Raw genomic sequence first — 17,490 nt, forward strand, 5'->3', positions numbered from 1 at the left:
AATGTGCCATGCTTTTTATAACAGAGGGGGAAAAAAGGTTATTGAATCATCCTTTGACAATGAATTCAATGACTTTTTTTCAATGTCTTTCAAGGTCATTCAGGGCGAGTAAAGGGGTGTAATAAGGCCCCACCCCACCTGCACCAGCACATTAGGCGACTTTGCTTTGCTCATTGCCCCTGGTTTACATCACATTGCATTACAGCCCTGAATGATACCAAAGTCAGTCCTCCTCCATCTCTTCCATATGTTTTGGAGAAGGAGCAGCAAGTTCAAAGTGCTCAGTTCAAAGCGTCCGTCCTCATTTGAATAACGTGGAGCAATCACTATTACCTTATTTAAATAGTGCAAGTTATCGTTTGGCCTTCATTTGCATTGCTGGGGTAATCACTGCGTCTCTGCATTAACCTCATTATAGAAGAGATGAAAGCCCTGATGGAGCCTGACATACTCTCTTATATATGTTATCTTTATTAATGACAGTATTAGAGCGATCGTGTTTCTTTAAACAGAGCACATAAGAGTTTAGCGGCGTGAAGACAGAGATTTAGAAGACTTCTGTTTTTGTGTTTATGCCTCCTTTCTATTCCTCTCATCATTTTCATCTTTTTTTTTCCTTATAATCCCTCTCTATCCTCGCCTCTTCTTTTGAATTCTTTCACTATTATTTTCTGTTTTCTTTGCAAAGAAACGTTTGAACGTGTCCTTATGTTATGACTCGTTTCTTTTGTGTAATAAGCTAGCTAAGCTAAGCTAGTTAGTGGGAATACTTGGTTTTTTTTACCCCCATATTTTAGCTATTTTAGCTACTACCTCCAGTTAAATAAAAAAAAGTAGGCCAAAAATATACCAAAATGTATTCAACCAATAAGAGCAAGAGAAAGGTTAGCACTTAGTTGCTCTGTCCTTTCATTGAGCTGACTAGCAACATTTTTTTCTGTGTTGTACTTTAGCGTCTCTCTCTCTTCATCTACTGCTAATATTTATATTTAAATTGTGTTTAAATATAAATATGTGATTTAGAAGTATCAACATCAAATGTTTAGTACCTTGGTAAGCTAGGCTAGTTTTTACTAGTAGTTTGTAATTGGTTACGCTGCTTTATCACCACGTACACGACATCAGTTGTGCTCCTTAACCGAAATAATTTTTAAAAAGGTGACTTTGTAATTTATTTATTTTATTCATATGGTGGTGTTCATAAATGATAGTTGCAACTAGCTCTTTTACTTGCCACTTGAATGTTTTGCTGTATTGAGTGAACATTAAGATCCTTTTGAATAAGTTAATTTAAGAAAATAAAATGTTTTGAATATTTGAAGTTCATATTTAATTTAAATTATTTTTTTTGTTTTATTTTGTTAATGCTTTAGCTAAGGTTAACATGGCCACCTCCTTTGCTAACTTTCCCTCAGCATAGCTATCATGCTTTGGCTTATTGTAAGTTTAGAAAATATGGAGCCAGGCAATAATAGTAAAGCAATAAAAAAAAACAGCAATTCAAAGTATTACAGTTACTACAGGCTAGAAAATACACATTGCTATCACAACGTATGTTATATAGTAAAAGAGATATTAAAAGTTAGATTGTGCTTAGTTTTGACCATATTATTTTATCATAAACATATGGTAAATATCTTTATTATGACCCGAATGTTGTCCTTGATCCATTACAGAATTTGTGCTGCGATGTCTATTTCCTCAAAAAGAAAACGTCTCATATCATAAAATGTATAATTATGACATCTGTTGGCAATCTTTTCCCCTAATTCTGTAGGCTCTGCAGTATACAAAATTATTATTATGTTAGTTACGACCACTGGAGGTCCATAATTTTCAACTGAAATACTGCTGAATGCCCATTTAAAAGATGTGAAAGTGGATATTTCTGCAGCAGAATCACACTGTAGATTCACCCTGTGTCAGTGATGCTGTTTTACTGTGAGTCTGTGTCACTGCAGAGAGGAGCGTCGCAATGAAAGGACATGCAGTGATTATAGCTCCTGAATCAGATGGGGAGTGGACAGTGGGTTAGTAAGACAAGGTCTATAATATACATGTATTTACAGATAGTTAAAGACAGGGTTGAATCAGTTGTCCTCTTCCTTTTCAGCCATATACACTGCTCAAAATAATTAGAGGAACACTTTTTAATCAGAGTTTAGCATCAAGTCAGTTAAACTTCTGGGATATTGATTTGGTCAGTTAAGTAGCAAAGGGGGTTGTTAATCAGTTTCAGCTGCTTTGGTCTTAATAAAATTAACAACAGGTGCACTAGAGGGGCAACAATAAAACAACTCCCCAAACAGGAATGGTTTTACAGGTGGAGGCCACTGACATCATTTCTGTATTTTTCATTAGTTTTGCATTTGGCTAGGGTCAGTGTCACTACTGGTGAGGTGATACTTGAACCCTACAGAGGTTGCACAGGTAGTCCAACTCTTCTAGGATGGCACATCAATACGTGCCATTGCCAGAGGGTTTGCTGTGTCTCCCAGCACAGTCTCAAGAGCATGGAGGAGTTTCCAGGAGACAGGCAATTACTCTAGGAGAGCTGGACAGGGCTGTAGTTGGGCCACAGCAGGACCGTTATGTGCTCCTTTGTCCAAGGTGGAACTTGATGAGCATCGCCAGAGCCCTACAATATGACCTGCAGCAGGCCACTTGTGTGAACGTCTCTGACTAAAAGAATCACAAACAGACTTTATGAGGGTGGCCTGAGGGCCTGATATCCTCTAGTGAGCCCTGTGCTCACTCCCTGCAACCTTATTGACATTTGCCATAGAGTACCAGAGTTGGCAGGTCCACCACTGGTGCCCTGTGCTTTTCACAGTTGACAGCAGGTTCACCTTGAGAGTGTGACACGTGAAAGGGTCTGGAGAAACCGTGAACGTTACGCTACCTGTAACCATGTTACCGGTGTGGTGGTGAGTCAGTGATGGTCTGAGCAGGCATATTCATGGTGGTACGCACAGACCACTACAGGCTAGGCAACAGCACCCTGACTACCATTAGGAATTCTTGAACCCATTGTCAGAGCCTGTGCTTGTGTGGTGGGTCATGGGTTCCTCCTGGTGCATGACAAAGCCCGGCCTCATGTGGTGAGAGTATGTAGGCAGTTCCTGGAGGATGAAGAAATTGATACTATTGACTGGACCCATACTTGCCTGACCTAAATCCAATAGAACACCTCTGGGACATTATTGCTGTGTTTCTATTAGTACCTACTCAGCGCGGCACGACTCGACTCTGCACAATTTGTAGGCATTTCCATTATTGCCAGGTACCAGGTACTTTTTTAGCACCCACTCAGCCAGGTTTCCAAGCAATCCAAGGCCATCCGAAAATGTGACGCAGAAGAACAGCATGCCACTGATTGGCCAGGGAGTGTCATCACTAGTTGAGTCATGAGAGCGATTCTTTCACCAGAATCAACCGCGCCATTTTAAAAACCCAACAGCAAGAAAATGGAGGCAAGCAAAGCACAAGGAGGCTCAGTTGAATGCCCAGACCGACAGTTTGCAGCAGTAGTTTTGCAACAAGAGATCCATCTGAAATGTGCACACATACATATTTTAATATTTAATGATAACCTTCATCCATTAAAATGTTGTACGGGGGACTTATGCATGATGATATTAAACTGGCCTTAGCCATGTTAGCTTGCACGTATCTCATCCATTGTTGTGTTGTGTTTTGCATTGCATACAAATTACTTGAAGCGATTACTGCCCACATTGCTATTTTGATTCCACCCACACTGAGGTGGTACTCAATTGCAATGGAAAGAAAATAAGACTGTGGCGAGTCGAGTCGATCCGCGTTGAGTAGATACTAATGGAAACGCGGCATATGTTTCGGTCCATCCGATGCCTCCAGGTTGCACCTCAGACTCTCCAGGAGCTCAGTGATGCTCTGGTCCAGGTCTAGGAGGAGATCCCCCAGGACACTATCCATTGTCTCATTAGGAGCATTCCCCCGACATTGCCAAGCATGCATAGAAGCACGTGGGGCCATACAAACTACTGAGTACCATTTTGAGTTGCTGCAATGAAATTTCAGTAAATTAGACCAGTCTGCCATGTAATTTTTTCACTTTTTCTGGGTGTGTTTGAATTCAGCCCTCTTTCATTTCCATCAAATGATGTCACATCCTTTTGATCCTTATTTTTATTTTATTTTTTTTTAGCATTATATTATTTGGTAATGCTTAAACACTATTGGTAAATCTATACAGACTTCACGTGCAGTATTTTCCTGCTGGCCACAGATCAGACATGAAACAGGAGAATACAATCTTGAGAGCAGCCTTAAATTTTTTAATATTTTCAGCGATCTTGTTCTGTTAAGGAATGATCAATACTCACTGACACTGGCTTACTAACAAAATAAGAAAAATAATAAAACTGCACCTTCTTATGGACTCTTACAAACAGATTAGATTTTTCCTTTGAGCTCTCCATGAGTTGCTGAGATTAAACATTTCAGTTACATCGCTGTATGAAATCATTGGAATCATCACAGAGGAATACGACTGTAGCATTTTTTCTTTGCAAATAACTATCTATTCATGACGCATGCGCTTTTCACAGTGTTTGGCAGTTTGCAGTCATTTTTTAAAATATTTATTAATCCTTAAAGAGACATTTTTAACGCTTTAAATGTCTGGTTTAAAATCTAAATTTCATCTAGATCCTTTTTTTAAAGTTTTCTCCTGTTTGTGGAATTGCAATTTTCTCTTTGAAATACTGCCCTTTTTTATATTGCTGCTTACACTTAATATTTGCTCAATATTAAAGGAGCCTCTCAGCTAATACAAAACTTTAGCCAGCTTTATCTGAGGTGTTCCCTGCTTGGTACACTGGGAGGGTGATGGGCATGCCAGCCCCGGCAAGACTCCCCTCGGCTAAAATGTTGTAAATTAACACAATTAGCAGATCACCATTCTGCTAATTAGCCACTGGCGTCTGCTGAGAGATGGCTAGAGAGAAGAATCAGAGAGGAAATAGGAGTCTGGGGATACCCCCACCTCCCCACCCCTGCCTGTGTTGTTACCAAATAAACACAGGCCCTCAGAAAAGAGAGCAAGAGAGTGTGAATGTGTATGTGTTTGTGTCTGCTTGCTTTCTCTCTCTTTTTTTTTTCCTGTTTATGTGTTTGCAGTAGCGTAAATGGATGGGAGGAAGGGAAGATGCTCCTTCATGCTCCTCCATGAATGAATTTTATTGTGCATGCCTGCTTTAGTCACACAAGCACAAAAAACACACACATAAACCAATTTTGAAACAGGGATTGCTTACTAGACCCCCAGCTGTGGGTCTCTACATGCAACCACTGCCAGTCAATAAGTCGGAGGAAGTAGCTTAAATGACACCGATATTATCCTTTATTTCTGTGCACTAAGTCAAATCAAACGGGGTTCAATCTGCTGTGCGGCTGCTGTGATTACTCCCAGTCCAGCCTTTGATAGTGCCACGGCTTTGATAGTGAGACAACGATGGAGTCGCTGTGTGACTGTCAGTGTTTGCAGATGGCATTGGCTGGGATTAAAGGAAACAGTGGCTCTCCAGCCTCCTGAGGCAATAAAGGGGAGAGCCAGGTGAGTGTGTCTGAGATGAGAAGGAGCAAAGGAAAGAGGGATGGGGAGGGAGGCGAAGTGAGCACAGAGGGACTAAATAAGAGGAGGGGTGGCTTCGAAGAAAGCGAGTGAAAAGTGGAGATATATATCGAAATAGATGGAGTCAGAATAAAAGGAGGTGAAGAGAAATAAAGACAGATCTAGCAGGAGGGGAGGTGGAAAATGGATAACAAACAAAAGCGAAGAGGAGAAAGGCTGAGAGTGAAAACAAGGCAGCAGGGAGGCATGAAGAAGAGAGGCAGACAGAATGGTAAAGAGGATGGTAGAGAGAGAGAGGAGGTCAAGGTGGAGCTGTGCAGAAAGGAACTAAGCTTGAGACACAATGTGTTGTAATTCATAGCTCGCTACAGCTCCTGCGTGTGTGCCTGTGTTTGTCTGTCTGGGTCAGTGGGTGGGTGGGTGTGTGTGTGTGCATGCGTGTGTATGTGTGTGTGTGTGTGTGTGTGCATGCGTGCGTGCGTGCGTGCACGTCAGCACGCCTGAGTGCAGGCATAGATGTGGGTTTTTTTTTTTTTTTTTTTTTAAACGCCTGTGTGTCTGAGCACAGGTTTGTCTTTAAGTGTGTGTTGAATGAAAATCCCACAAGCAGAGGGGTGTGTGTTTGTGTGTGTTGCTTTGTGGCACTCAGCGAGGCGCATTTTCAAACCCATCTCCAGCCTTCTCAGATGAGCCGGGGATTATAGAGTGACCCTCAATGCCTCTGTCTTATTGGTCTGGCCAGGGTGCATTAGGCTGCCGTAGCCAGCCATCCCACCGTCTCTCTGTACCGCGATCCTTATGAGCTGTAGGAATTAACAAACTATGACTAAGTTGCATGCAAGCCCCTCACAACACATGAAACAAGCCTGTAGATAAATGTCACCTTTTTAATTGATCACCAGGCAGTTTGAAGGTGTTGTCATTTTAATTGTTAAAATTATTATTGTTAAAATAATTTTAGCATGTCAGTGTGTTAATGCACCTCTGTCTGTTTCTCTCAGGCGTAAAGATGCAGTGGACCCCCGAGCACAGCCAGTGGGCCGAACAGCATTTCGACATTTCCTCCACCACGCGCTCACCAGCCCATAAGGCTGAGGCCTACAGGTCAGTACCTGGCCACCTACAGCGCTCCGCAACCTACCAATATGCCTGGGCCAATGATGACATCTCAGCCCTCACCGCCTCTAATCTGCTCAAGAAGTACGCTGAGAAGTACTCCGGTATTCTGGACATGCCAGGTTCATACTCCGAGACGCCTGGTGTCCCAGGAGTGATGAACGGACGGAAAGGTGAATCTGAGCCCTGGCAGGATGGTGTCTACCCCATGAGTTGCATCCCAGAGGGGGTTTCCGTCAGGAAGGGAGGGGTGGCAGCGGCTTCAGAGGTGGTGTCTGGTATGTGCAGCTCCCCAGGCCTGGCCTCCAGCACCCTGAGTGAGCCCAGCTACTCCAGCAGTAGCTGTGGGAGCCACACGGCGACTGCCCTGCACTCTTCCTCCATGGCCTCTCAGGAATATGGCCCTGCATACAGCAGCTCCTACCTGCACAGTAGTTACAGCTCGCAGTCTACCCCCGCCCCAGCACTTCCATCCCCACTGCACAGTTCTGGACTACTGCAACCACCCCCTCCTCCGCCCTCCCACCCCACCATAGTCCCAGCTTACAATGGAGGCTCCCCCAACTTGTCTAGTTATAATTACCCCCCAGCTGGCTACCCAGCTCAAAACTCAGTTGGGCCAGGATACAGCCCTGGAGGAGCCCCCCCTCCCTCTTCGTACCTCCCCTCAGGCATTGCTGCACCTACACCCCTTCCTCCTTCTTCTGCTTTACCTGGATACCCATACCAGAGCCACAACCTGACCCCAATTGCCCCCACCCCTCTCAACAGTAGCTCCTCCAACTCACTAAAGAGGAAAGCCTTCTACATGACAGGTCAAGGAGAGATGGACTCCGCTTATGGCAACTTTGGCTATAGCCAGGCGAGGAGCTCAGCTGAGAGCCCCATGTACAGGGTAGCAGATAGCAGCAGTACAAATGGAGGTTCCAGCAGTGCCAACGGTGGAGGATTTGACAGAAGTGCTGAAAAGTCGTCATTACCATTTAATCCTCAGAAACAATCCACAATGCCGTCAGAACAGCAGAGGAAGTACAGCAGCCAGGCAACTGGTGGGCCACTGACTCCACCAACCTACGTCTCCTCCACCCTGGGGGGTTCCCGCTCAGCAGACTCTATTGCCAGCTTTACCTCCCCCTCCCTCAGTGAGCAAGGTCCTGATGATCACCGTCTCCACCTTTCTCATTCAGCACCTGGGCCTACCTCCTCCTCATCCACTTCCTCCTCCCGGCCTGCTGAAGAACAACTAAAAACCAGTGATCCTCACCTCCTGGACATGGTTACCTCTGAAATAGTTCAGCAGGGCCCTCCAGTGGATTGGAGTGACATTGCAGGTCTAGAACTCGCTAAGGCTACCCTGAAGGAGGAGGTCCTGTGGCCCATTCTGCGTCCAGACATGTTCAGCAGTTTAGGACCAACCCCACGTTGTGTGTTGCTGTTCGGCCCCAGGGGCAGTGGCAGGACGTTGCTGGGCCGTTGCCTGGCCAGTCAGCTGGGTGCACCATTCCTACAGCTCAGCGGTTCAACATTGGCCACAAAGTGGCTAGCAGATGGCGAAAAAATCATCCGAGCATCATTCCTAGTGGCACGGTGCCGACAGCCCTCAGTACTGTTCATTAGTGAAGTGGACATGCTCTTGTCAGCCCACCTCAGTGAAGAGAGCCCTATCAACCGGCTTAAGGGTGAACTTCTTGCCCAGTTAGACTCACTTCTTATGGGCTCAGGTGAGGATGGAGGCAACCAAGTGTTGGTGGTTTGTTCCACAAGCAGACCCCAGGATATGGATGAAGGACTGCGCAGGTACTTTGCCCGGAGGGTCCTGGTGCCCCTGCCGGATAGCACAGCTCGACACCAGATCATGAACCAGCTCTTGGCCCAATCTCAGCACAAATACTGCTTGAGCGAGGAGGAGCTGGCGCTGCTGGTCCAGCGTACTGAGGGTTTCTCCGGACTGGATCTGGCCAGACTCTGCCAGGAGGCTCTTGTAGGTCTGTTACATGTCTCTGCACAGGGCGTGGACATGACTGGAATGATGCCCAGGGGACAGATCAGGCCTCTCACCTACCAGGACATTGAGAGTGTCTTTTGTAAATTCCAAGCCAGTATATCGCAGAAAGAGATTGACACATACACTGAGTGGAACAAAATGTTTGGTTGCAGTCAGTGAAAAGATAGATTCCGCCCTTGAGAAAAAGAGGCTTCCACAATTCCTCCCCTCAGGGCAGAAGCATTGTGCTGAATGGAAAGGCACACAAAAGGCCAACACAAGCCCACTGAGTTCTCACAAGCAGGGTTTAGATGCACCAAGAGAGATGGATTGATGAGACAACTGGCAGTTTTGCAGTTAATGAGCAAGAGTTTTAATTTGAAAGCTTGACACTCCAGAAAGCCAAGGATTGTTTACACATTGCAAACAAGCTGGCTTCAGACAGGACACCCCAGTGTCTGTGTATATATTGTTTTGTTGTTGTTCTTGAGATTTAGTTGGCTATCCAAGTGCCTGAAGTGGTGCTTTCTGAGTTTATTTGTTTATTTGCCTCACAATCTACATTCATGGCATGAGCTGATAATTATTAAGAGCTTTAAAACTTCAGCGTTGAGTCTGAAAGACCCAGATTGACAGTCACTATTGGGTGGTGGTCAGTCATCCTTTACGGTCTTACTAAGAGCAGTAATCCATCTCGGCTGCAGCAGCCCGGGCCCCTGACTCACACCCATGTTTCTGATCTTGTGTCTGCAAAACAAACAAACGTAACAAACCAACAACCAACACTCAGGAAAGCGTTTGTGAATTGTACAGTACCTCAAGACATCTTGATGAAAAGCACTAAGACCTGAGAGAAGAATTTGGCAGTGTTAGGTGTACCTCAAATGATTAGGACAAATAGCAAAGAGGTGGCAATGAATGTACTAGATGTGTTCTGGATTGGTGGAACATAATCTACAGTTGAGAGTAAAAACATTTTGTCCTATTTTCCCCCCTCACTGCAGGTGCTTTAGTTACCTGTTTCTACTTGACCAATCCATACGAGCTTATTCCCATTGCTGTTACAAAATGTAAAACTGTGTTGCCCAGCTTTGTTGTTTTTTAGGTTTTAGAAGATGGGCAGATGTTGGGGTTGTGGGAGTTGTACATTAATTAAACCAACCATAATCAACATTGTTTATAATACATGATCTAGGCTATATAGTTAAGCTGCATGGAAGCTACATCAGTTTATCAGCTAACGCCTGTTCAAAATATTTGTCATACTATTAGCGAGGTATTCTCTGATTTGGATGAACTTAAATAAACGAAGGAGTCATTCTTCATATAAATACACTTATTTGCTTTTTTTACTGAGAGATCAAGCTAGTACCAACACCTGTTTACATTAGCTTGGCATAAAATATATCGGCCCGTCAGACTGCAGCATTTCTAGAGCTCATTCGGTTAACTTTTGTTTAAACTGTATGAAAAAATGAGTGTTTTTACAGGGATTTTGCAATGCTAAGCTAACGGCTTAATTGCTGTAGATTTGTGAGAGTGGTATCAACCCTCTTGGCTAACTTTCATTAAGAGAACAAATAAGTGCATTTCTCCAAATGTCAAGCTATTATTTTATATCAGTGATATCAAAGAGAAATTACCATGTCTTTTTTTTATGTGTGGGTCTTAAATTATTGTTTGACTTAATGTTATTTGGTCTAGTCAAGATGGTTTTCAGGAAAATGCGTCAGTCAGCATAAAGAAAGCCAAGGTATATTATTTTTCTTGTTGAGTCCAACTGAAATCATATTTACTATTTATTAACTAATTGTAGTGTGCTGTGGTTTTGGAGACTAACATTACCCTAATTCATCTATATTTCCTGTTTGTCTTAGTAATAAACCTAAATCTTCATCTGGATATTTGTCAGAGGAGCGCCACTTTATAATGCTAACGTGTTAGCGTCGTCTTTAAAGCCAACTATAGCAACTGTACACAACAAGGATGGCTGGAGTGTCACATAAAGGTATAAATAAGGAGCAATTTAATGAGCCATTATTTAAAGCATGAACCCTAGACAGCAAAAAAATCTAACATGACAGAGATGCTATAGAAGATGTCACCATGATTTCAGTTGGACTTTAAGTTGACAGGTATCATAGATATGGATCTAGGGATTTTCATTTGTTACTCACTGGTTCAGTTTCCAAGACATAGATAAAGCCTAGATGTAGACACTGAAATTTCTTCTATTGATAACTTCATTGATTTTTTTTTTCTTTTTAATCTGGGACTAGGCTTAATCCACATCTGGGGAAACTTACTTACCATGTTTAACTGTATTTGAACTGGATTAGCTATAGAATGGGATGTCACTCATGTTATTTGAACTAGATTCTACTAGAAAGTAGAAATTTAACTAGAGGTCCCACGTCATTAAAAAGATCAGTTCAGTTTGGCATATTCTGCATTGCAGTTGGTATTATTATTATTATTATTATTATTATTATTATCATCATCATCATCACGGCCATAATATGTCCCAGCCAGAAGGCATATATAGTAGGTGGCTGGGGAACAGGACAAATCAGGTTGCAATCAGAAAATTGATGTTCAATTCAAGATGACTACCCCAGAAAGACAAATGCAATTCTAAACCATGTCAGGCCTTTTTTTCTGTATCTATATTGTTTTTCCTTTTGCTAGATTTCGATTGCAAGTTACTCAGATGGTATGAAGCACATGATCTTCATGCATTTGAGTTCATACTGTGTAACATGAGTGGGGAATTTTGGCACTAGTTTTAAAGGCCTTCATCACTGAAGGATATCTGTTGCCCATTGTATCACATTTGAATGTATTTTTGTCTCTTCCTTGTCACTGTTTAAGAACCTGCCCTTAAACTACTGTTGTGACATGGGAGTACTTAAGATAGTCTATTGCACGTGCACTAAAGCATTTTTGTGTGTAATTTTTTTTTTTGTTGTTGAAATATCTCAATGACATTGGCAGCACTTGTTTATTTAGTGTTTAACCTGAAGGATATTTTATTTATCTGAACCACTGATCAGTCTTACACTTGTTATTGTACCTCCTGCTTTTTCTAAAACAAAAAAAAAACAAAAAAAATTATCATTATGAATACAAGCTGCTTGTAGTGCATGCCTGGTGTCGCTATCTCACAGGCACCATCAGTTCAGCACCTGATGTGCGGTGGAGGGAGGGTTGGGGGAGAGTTCTGCTGAGCATCAGCAAACTGACAGAAAGGAGAGACAGACAGGCAGCGTGGCGGCAGCAGCAGCAGCACAAGGGGGGAAAGCAGAGGAGTCCATCAGAAAACTACCCTCAAAACAATCTGTACCAGAATTCCTTCTGTCAGCAAATCCTCTGGAGAGAGAGTCCCTTTGGACAGAAAAACCTACTAATGCACTTCACAGCACACAACAGCAGCACAGGCGTTCCCCTCTCTCTCTCTCTCTCTCTCTCTCTCTCTCGCAGTTCTCTACAAGCCAACCGACAAACCACTTGAAACACCCTGGTCAATGCTACGCTTTGTTTGTTGCGTGTTTTGTGGTCCTCCTTTTGTGTCTTTTTCTACATGGTGTGCTGATCTTTTTCTTTTTTTTTTTTTTTTTTTTTAAACTTTCCTTAAATGAAGTTCTTCTTTAAAGCATTTCTACCTCATGGCTACAAAACACACGTGGTATTTGATTTGTCTTTTACAAATGTCAGACATTTGTGGAAAATATATTAAAAAAAAAAAAAAAAATTACAAAAAAAAGGAGGAGAGAATAACACCATGAAGTTTTGCGCAGTCTACCTCAGATGACTGTACTTAAAAACATTTAGCTGGTGGTGCAACCGGAGGCTGCAGCATAGCCTAGTGTGTGTGCGTGTGTGTCACCATGTGTCAGATCCGAGCTATAAGCGAGACAGGCACACACGTGAAAAAAGTGATTCGTGAGGAGGAAACAGTTGGGGGTCAACCTAAAGGTGACCTGGAAATGTATAATCCAATACATTTGCTTTAATCTTCTGTGAAGTACTGTGGTTGTGCGCGTGTGAATGTGTATATACATGGGCACACTCTTTTGATTTTATTTTATTTTTTGATTTAGTGTGTTGGATTTTATAAATTGTTAGTATATATAACACACTTGCACAACTTTAAAACAGAGTGTAATGTGTTTCTGTTGTACATATCTATACATACAATACAAATGCACCACTTGTTTATATGTGTGAATATGTTGCCATACTTGCAGTCAACTTAAATGTATTTTCATGTAATCTGAGATACAAGCAGCAACAAACGATTCATTAAAGACATTTTCTTGGAAGATTATATCTTGTATATGTTCATTTTGTTTGTTTTTTTTTAATTGGCAGTGCAAACATTAAGGCTCTGAGGGGTGAATTGGGGGAAATGACTAATAACTGAATTTATTTATCAGTAGAATGGAAAAATAAATGTATTGTCCTGCCAAAAAATAGCCCAGCTGAAAAATCGCCTTAATGAGCCTTGTGTTAGTCACCCTTGTGTGCAATTATAAAATCATCCGTGTTGCACAGGAAGCCAGCGCTGTCGCTTCTCTCATTAAAATGTAACAATTCATTTCTCTTGCTGTGCTAAGAGTGGCAAGACCAAAACATTAAAGCATTAATTATGTTTCTCCATCACAAAGAATTTGGATTATGTGAGCACTCTTAATGAAAATGATGTGCATTTACCCGCTATATTTCCAAGGTATCATTATATAGCTGCTGCTGAAGTGTGGGAAGCTGCTGCATAGCCTCCATAATTATCTCTGAAAACTCACGAGGTTCGAGTGCATTGGGGTCTGCTGTTTTCCTTATTTTTCCACTTTGAAACACGCTATAGCTATGATCAGAAATAATTCACGACACCAGCATTTTTTTTTTTTGTACAAAACATATATATACAGTAAAGTTACTGTTGCAGGTGATAGATTTTATGACAACTGGCAAGAAGAAATGTGATGATTTTGTTGTAAGCTTTACTGCAACTAAAGCCATGTTCATGAAGTTATGGTTGCTCAGCAGGGGACATTATTGACAAATTGGCCTGCAAGTTTTTATCCAAATTGGCGTGCAGCAGCTGAACTTAAGCTTTACTCACAATTTAAAGGTTTGCATTCTTTGGTGCGATAAGGTCTGCACGAGCCAGTGCGTGTGTGTGTGTGTGTGTGTGTGTGTGTGTGTGTGCGTGCGCCGCGAGGTTATCTGCCAAAACACCGTCCTCTTCATTTTATAAAGGTCCTCCCTCCATAAGCTGTGCCTCAAACCTCTGCTCACTCTTTTGCACAACAATTAAAATATGTTAAGTGATCATTTTCCTTAAGTAGTCTTAAATGTGCAATCTATTCAAATATGAGAGGAAATTGCCCACAGCTCACAAAAAAAAGGAAAAAAATCTGAGGTGGTTGAACGGGGGTAAAGCTGGAATAAATTATGCAAATAACACAAAGGACTTTACCACTTGAAAGCCTAATTTTCCTATAATCAGCACACTGTCGCCTAATATTTTTTTTCCCACCTCTTATTAAAAGTGACTGTTCTTTTGCCGATCATCAGATGGCTCTATCTGTCTAGCTGCTCTTGTGAAATGACTGCAGCCTGCCAGACTAAATGCTAAAGCATTTTGCTGGAGCTTTTAGATGATGGTTACATTCCCACACAAGTAATTATGCGTCGGAGAGTCCAGAAATAAGGTTTAATTATACAGTAATCGTCTGTGATGGACACTAGGAAGTGGTGAGTACCGCCAGACTGCAATCCATCAATGACAAACCTCTGGCCAGTTTTAATTCCTCCTCATTTGCATCCTAACCTCCACACCAAGTTGCGCAAACGCTGTTAAATGTTAATAGGACCTGTCTCGCCGCTCAAAATGAATGGTTAAGCCATTTTTAGTCACTTTTCAGTCTCCCTCCTCCTCCTCCTCCTCCTACACCACCACTCACTCTCTTCTATCCCCACTTTGTTTCATCCCTTGTCTTCTCTTTATCTAGCCACCTCTTTAACCAGCTCACTTCTTTTATTTCTTTCCATAACCATCGTCTTCACACAGTTCTCTCTTTTCCTGTCATCCTTTCCTCCCATCTTTCATTCTCTCCTCCTCCCTTCCCTTCCTCACAGGCTTCGCTGTGGAGGAGGCACAGAGCGGTCACTGATGCACTAATTGGGAGCAACACTTACAGTTTTATCTCCCCCTACCACTAATAGTGGTCTGCACTGAAGCAACTCACCTTAGGATGAGCAATGGATGGATGGGTTGGAAGTAGGAGGTAGTGGGGGGGGGCTTCAATGAAAAATTCTTCCATGCAGGACCACAGCACAGACTCAGTGTGAGATTGGGCCCTCAAGCCATCATAGTTAATCCATATCCCACAGGACCTCGGACTCAATTCCCTGCTTCATTAATTGAAAACGATGGCCCTTTTTTGGTGTGTGTGAATAAAACAAGGAGTCATTTATGAAAAAAAAAAAAAACATTTTGTCTAGTTTTGTTCCTGAAGTAGCTGCAATCTCATTATGTCTCTGTGCTGCATTTCAAAATGCGCTATCATCTTTGTCTTGATTGTCTCCCAACGTCGGGAGAGATAAATACACATGCCGCTTTGCTGTGCTGATGCCAGGACTGTTTTTCAGAGAATCATTTGAAGTCTTATCAGCCTTTATGGAAATAAAGCCTTTGCTTAATAAACTGTTTCACAGGCTTTGGGAGAGTAGCACATAAACACCTTTTTTCTCCCTACAACGCCATCATTAGCGCATCTTGTTCAATGCTTTACACATAATTGGAATCAACATCTATTGTTCACGTTCTTGACCTTCCACTTGTTTTCCAGCAGACACTTAGAAACATTGTATTACTGCTGAGAGGGAATCTTAACTAGGAGAACACATGCTAAGTGCCTTTACTTTGTTTTATCAGGGGCACATTGCTTCACTTTGAATATAACTTGAAAACTCATACCTATCTAATTTAAATTATCTGATAAAAAATAACAATACAGTACCATATTTTCAAATATACAATCGGAATTAATCATGCTGCCTGTTTTCTACACGACAATTACCCATGCAGTATGGATCGGCAGTATGGATAACACACACTGAAGCAGAATACAGTGACATTATTATATGTAAGTGGTGGGAAATGTTATGAAATCTCAAAAATAAACAATAAACATTAGAAATCTCTGCTGCAAGCATTCAGCTATTCATCTGTACTTAACTGTAAATCACAACCTATACTTCAAGCTGCAAAAGAATGATGTTAATAATCATTCACATTACTACTTGTGAGTTAAAGATGCCTCTAATGGTAACAAAACCTACAACAAATTTATCAATAACTCTACACTTGCCTTTTGTGCATCGTGTAACAAATGTTCCATTCTTTAAGTTTAAAGGAGCAGTGTGTGAAACTTAGTATCATCTAGTGGTTAGGTTACAGAAAGCAACTAATGGAATACCCTTTGACTGACACGGGCTCTATAGAGGAAATGAAGAAACACTTCTCTCTGGATCCAGTGTGTGGTTTGCCCATTCTGGGCTACAGCAGGAACACGGTGGTGCAGCATGATCATGGACTGCATATGAAAGATAGTGCCACTGATAGTGAAGTACCACCCTAAAACCTTAAGCTGAGCATTTCTGGCCTTTGCCATCGTGGGGATTTGAAACCAGCTGTGAAGAGCGAGGAGTGGATCTGACTGAGAAATGGAGGAACACAAATGCTCATATGGTAGCAACTTCATAAAGAAGGACTGTCCTACAACACATGCTTTATCATCTTTTAGACTGTAACTGGAACATTAATTTAATAATGAACATTTTGTATTTAATAAGATATGCTGAAGATTTGCTGAAAAATTGTATCTTGTATTTATTGTATTTATTGATTATCTGTGATAAATGTGCAAAAGATCAAGAAATCAGGAAGGAGGCAAATATTTTTACACTGTAATGTAGCTAATGTTAGGCTGGAGTTCTTATCCTAGCTACTTTCTTCTTCTTCTAGAGGTCGCCACAGTGGATCATTGCATCCTCTTCTGTCACACTAACCTTCTTGCGATGGTGCTGAAAGATATCACCGATTAATGGTCCTTAACCCATCAGCAGGACCGGTATCAGAGCCCCGCAAAATGACCTGCAGCAGGCCACGAGTGTGGATGTCTCTGACTAAACAATCAGAAACAGACTTCATGAGGGTGGCCTGAGGGCCCGACGTCCTCTAGTGGGCCCCGTGCTCACTGCCTGTTACCATGGAACCTGATTGACATTTGCCAGAGAGTACCAGAATTGGCAGGTCGACCAATGGCACCCTGTGTTTTTGACAGATGACAGCAGGTTCATGCTGAACATGTGACAGATGTGAAAAGGTCTGGAAAAACTGTGGAAAATGTTATGCTGTCTGTAACATTGTTAAGTATGACCGGTTTGGTGGTGGATCAGTGATAGTTGGGGGAGGCATATCCATGGAGGGACACACATACCTCTATAGGTTAGGCAAAGGTACACTGATAACCATTAGGTATTGGGGTGAAATCCTTGGACCCACTGTCAGATGATACACTGGTACCTTTGGTCCTGATTCCTGAGTTTTCTTGGTGCATGACAATGTATCATGTAGTATGAACATACTGGTAAAAAAAACAATGAGGAAAAATCATGCTTGATATCTATACTGATAGGGACTGGGTAAAAATGATGCAGCAGGTCCATTTTGCCAAAATTTCATTGCAGGAATTCAGTAGATTGC

At 42.1% G+C, this 17,490-nt stretch overlaps 1 protein-coding gene across 2 annotated transcripts in view; it reads left to right on the forward strand.

Moving 5' to 3' along the window:
* LOC115790888 (fidgetin-like) overlaps nt 1–13,001 on the forward strand; it is a 38,115-nt gene extending 25,114 nt beyond the window's left edge. For both annotated transcript variants that reach the window (XM_030744901.1, XM_030744895.1), the window contains one exon: nt 6,619–13,001. In XM_030744901.1, the coding sequence (XP_030600761.1) occupies nt 6,619–8,897 (2,279 nt within the window). In that variant the 3' untranslated portion in view covers nt 8,898–13,001. The remainder of the gene's footprint in view (nt 1–6,618) is intronic.
* The last annotated feature ends 4,489 nt before the right edge of the window (nt 13,002–17,490 follow it).

The sequence above is a fragment of the Archocentrus centrarchus genome, chromosome 2 (genome assembly GCF_007364275.1).
Source record: "Archocentrus centrarchus isolate MPI-CPG fArcCen1 chromosome 2, fArcCen1, whole genome shotgun sequence".
Classification (NCBI taxonomy): domain Eukaryota; kingdom Metazoa; phylum Chordata; class Actinopteri; order Cichliformes; family Cichlidae; genus Archocentrus; species Archocentrus centrarchus.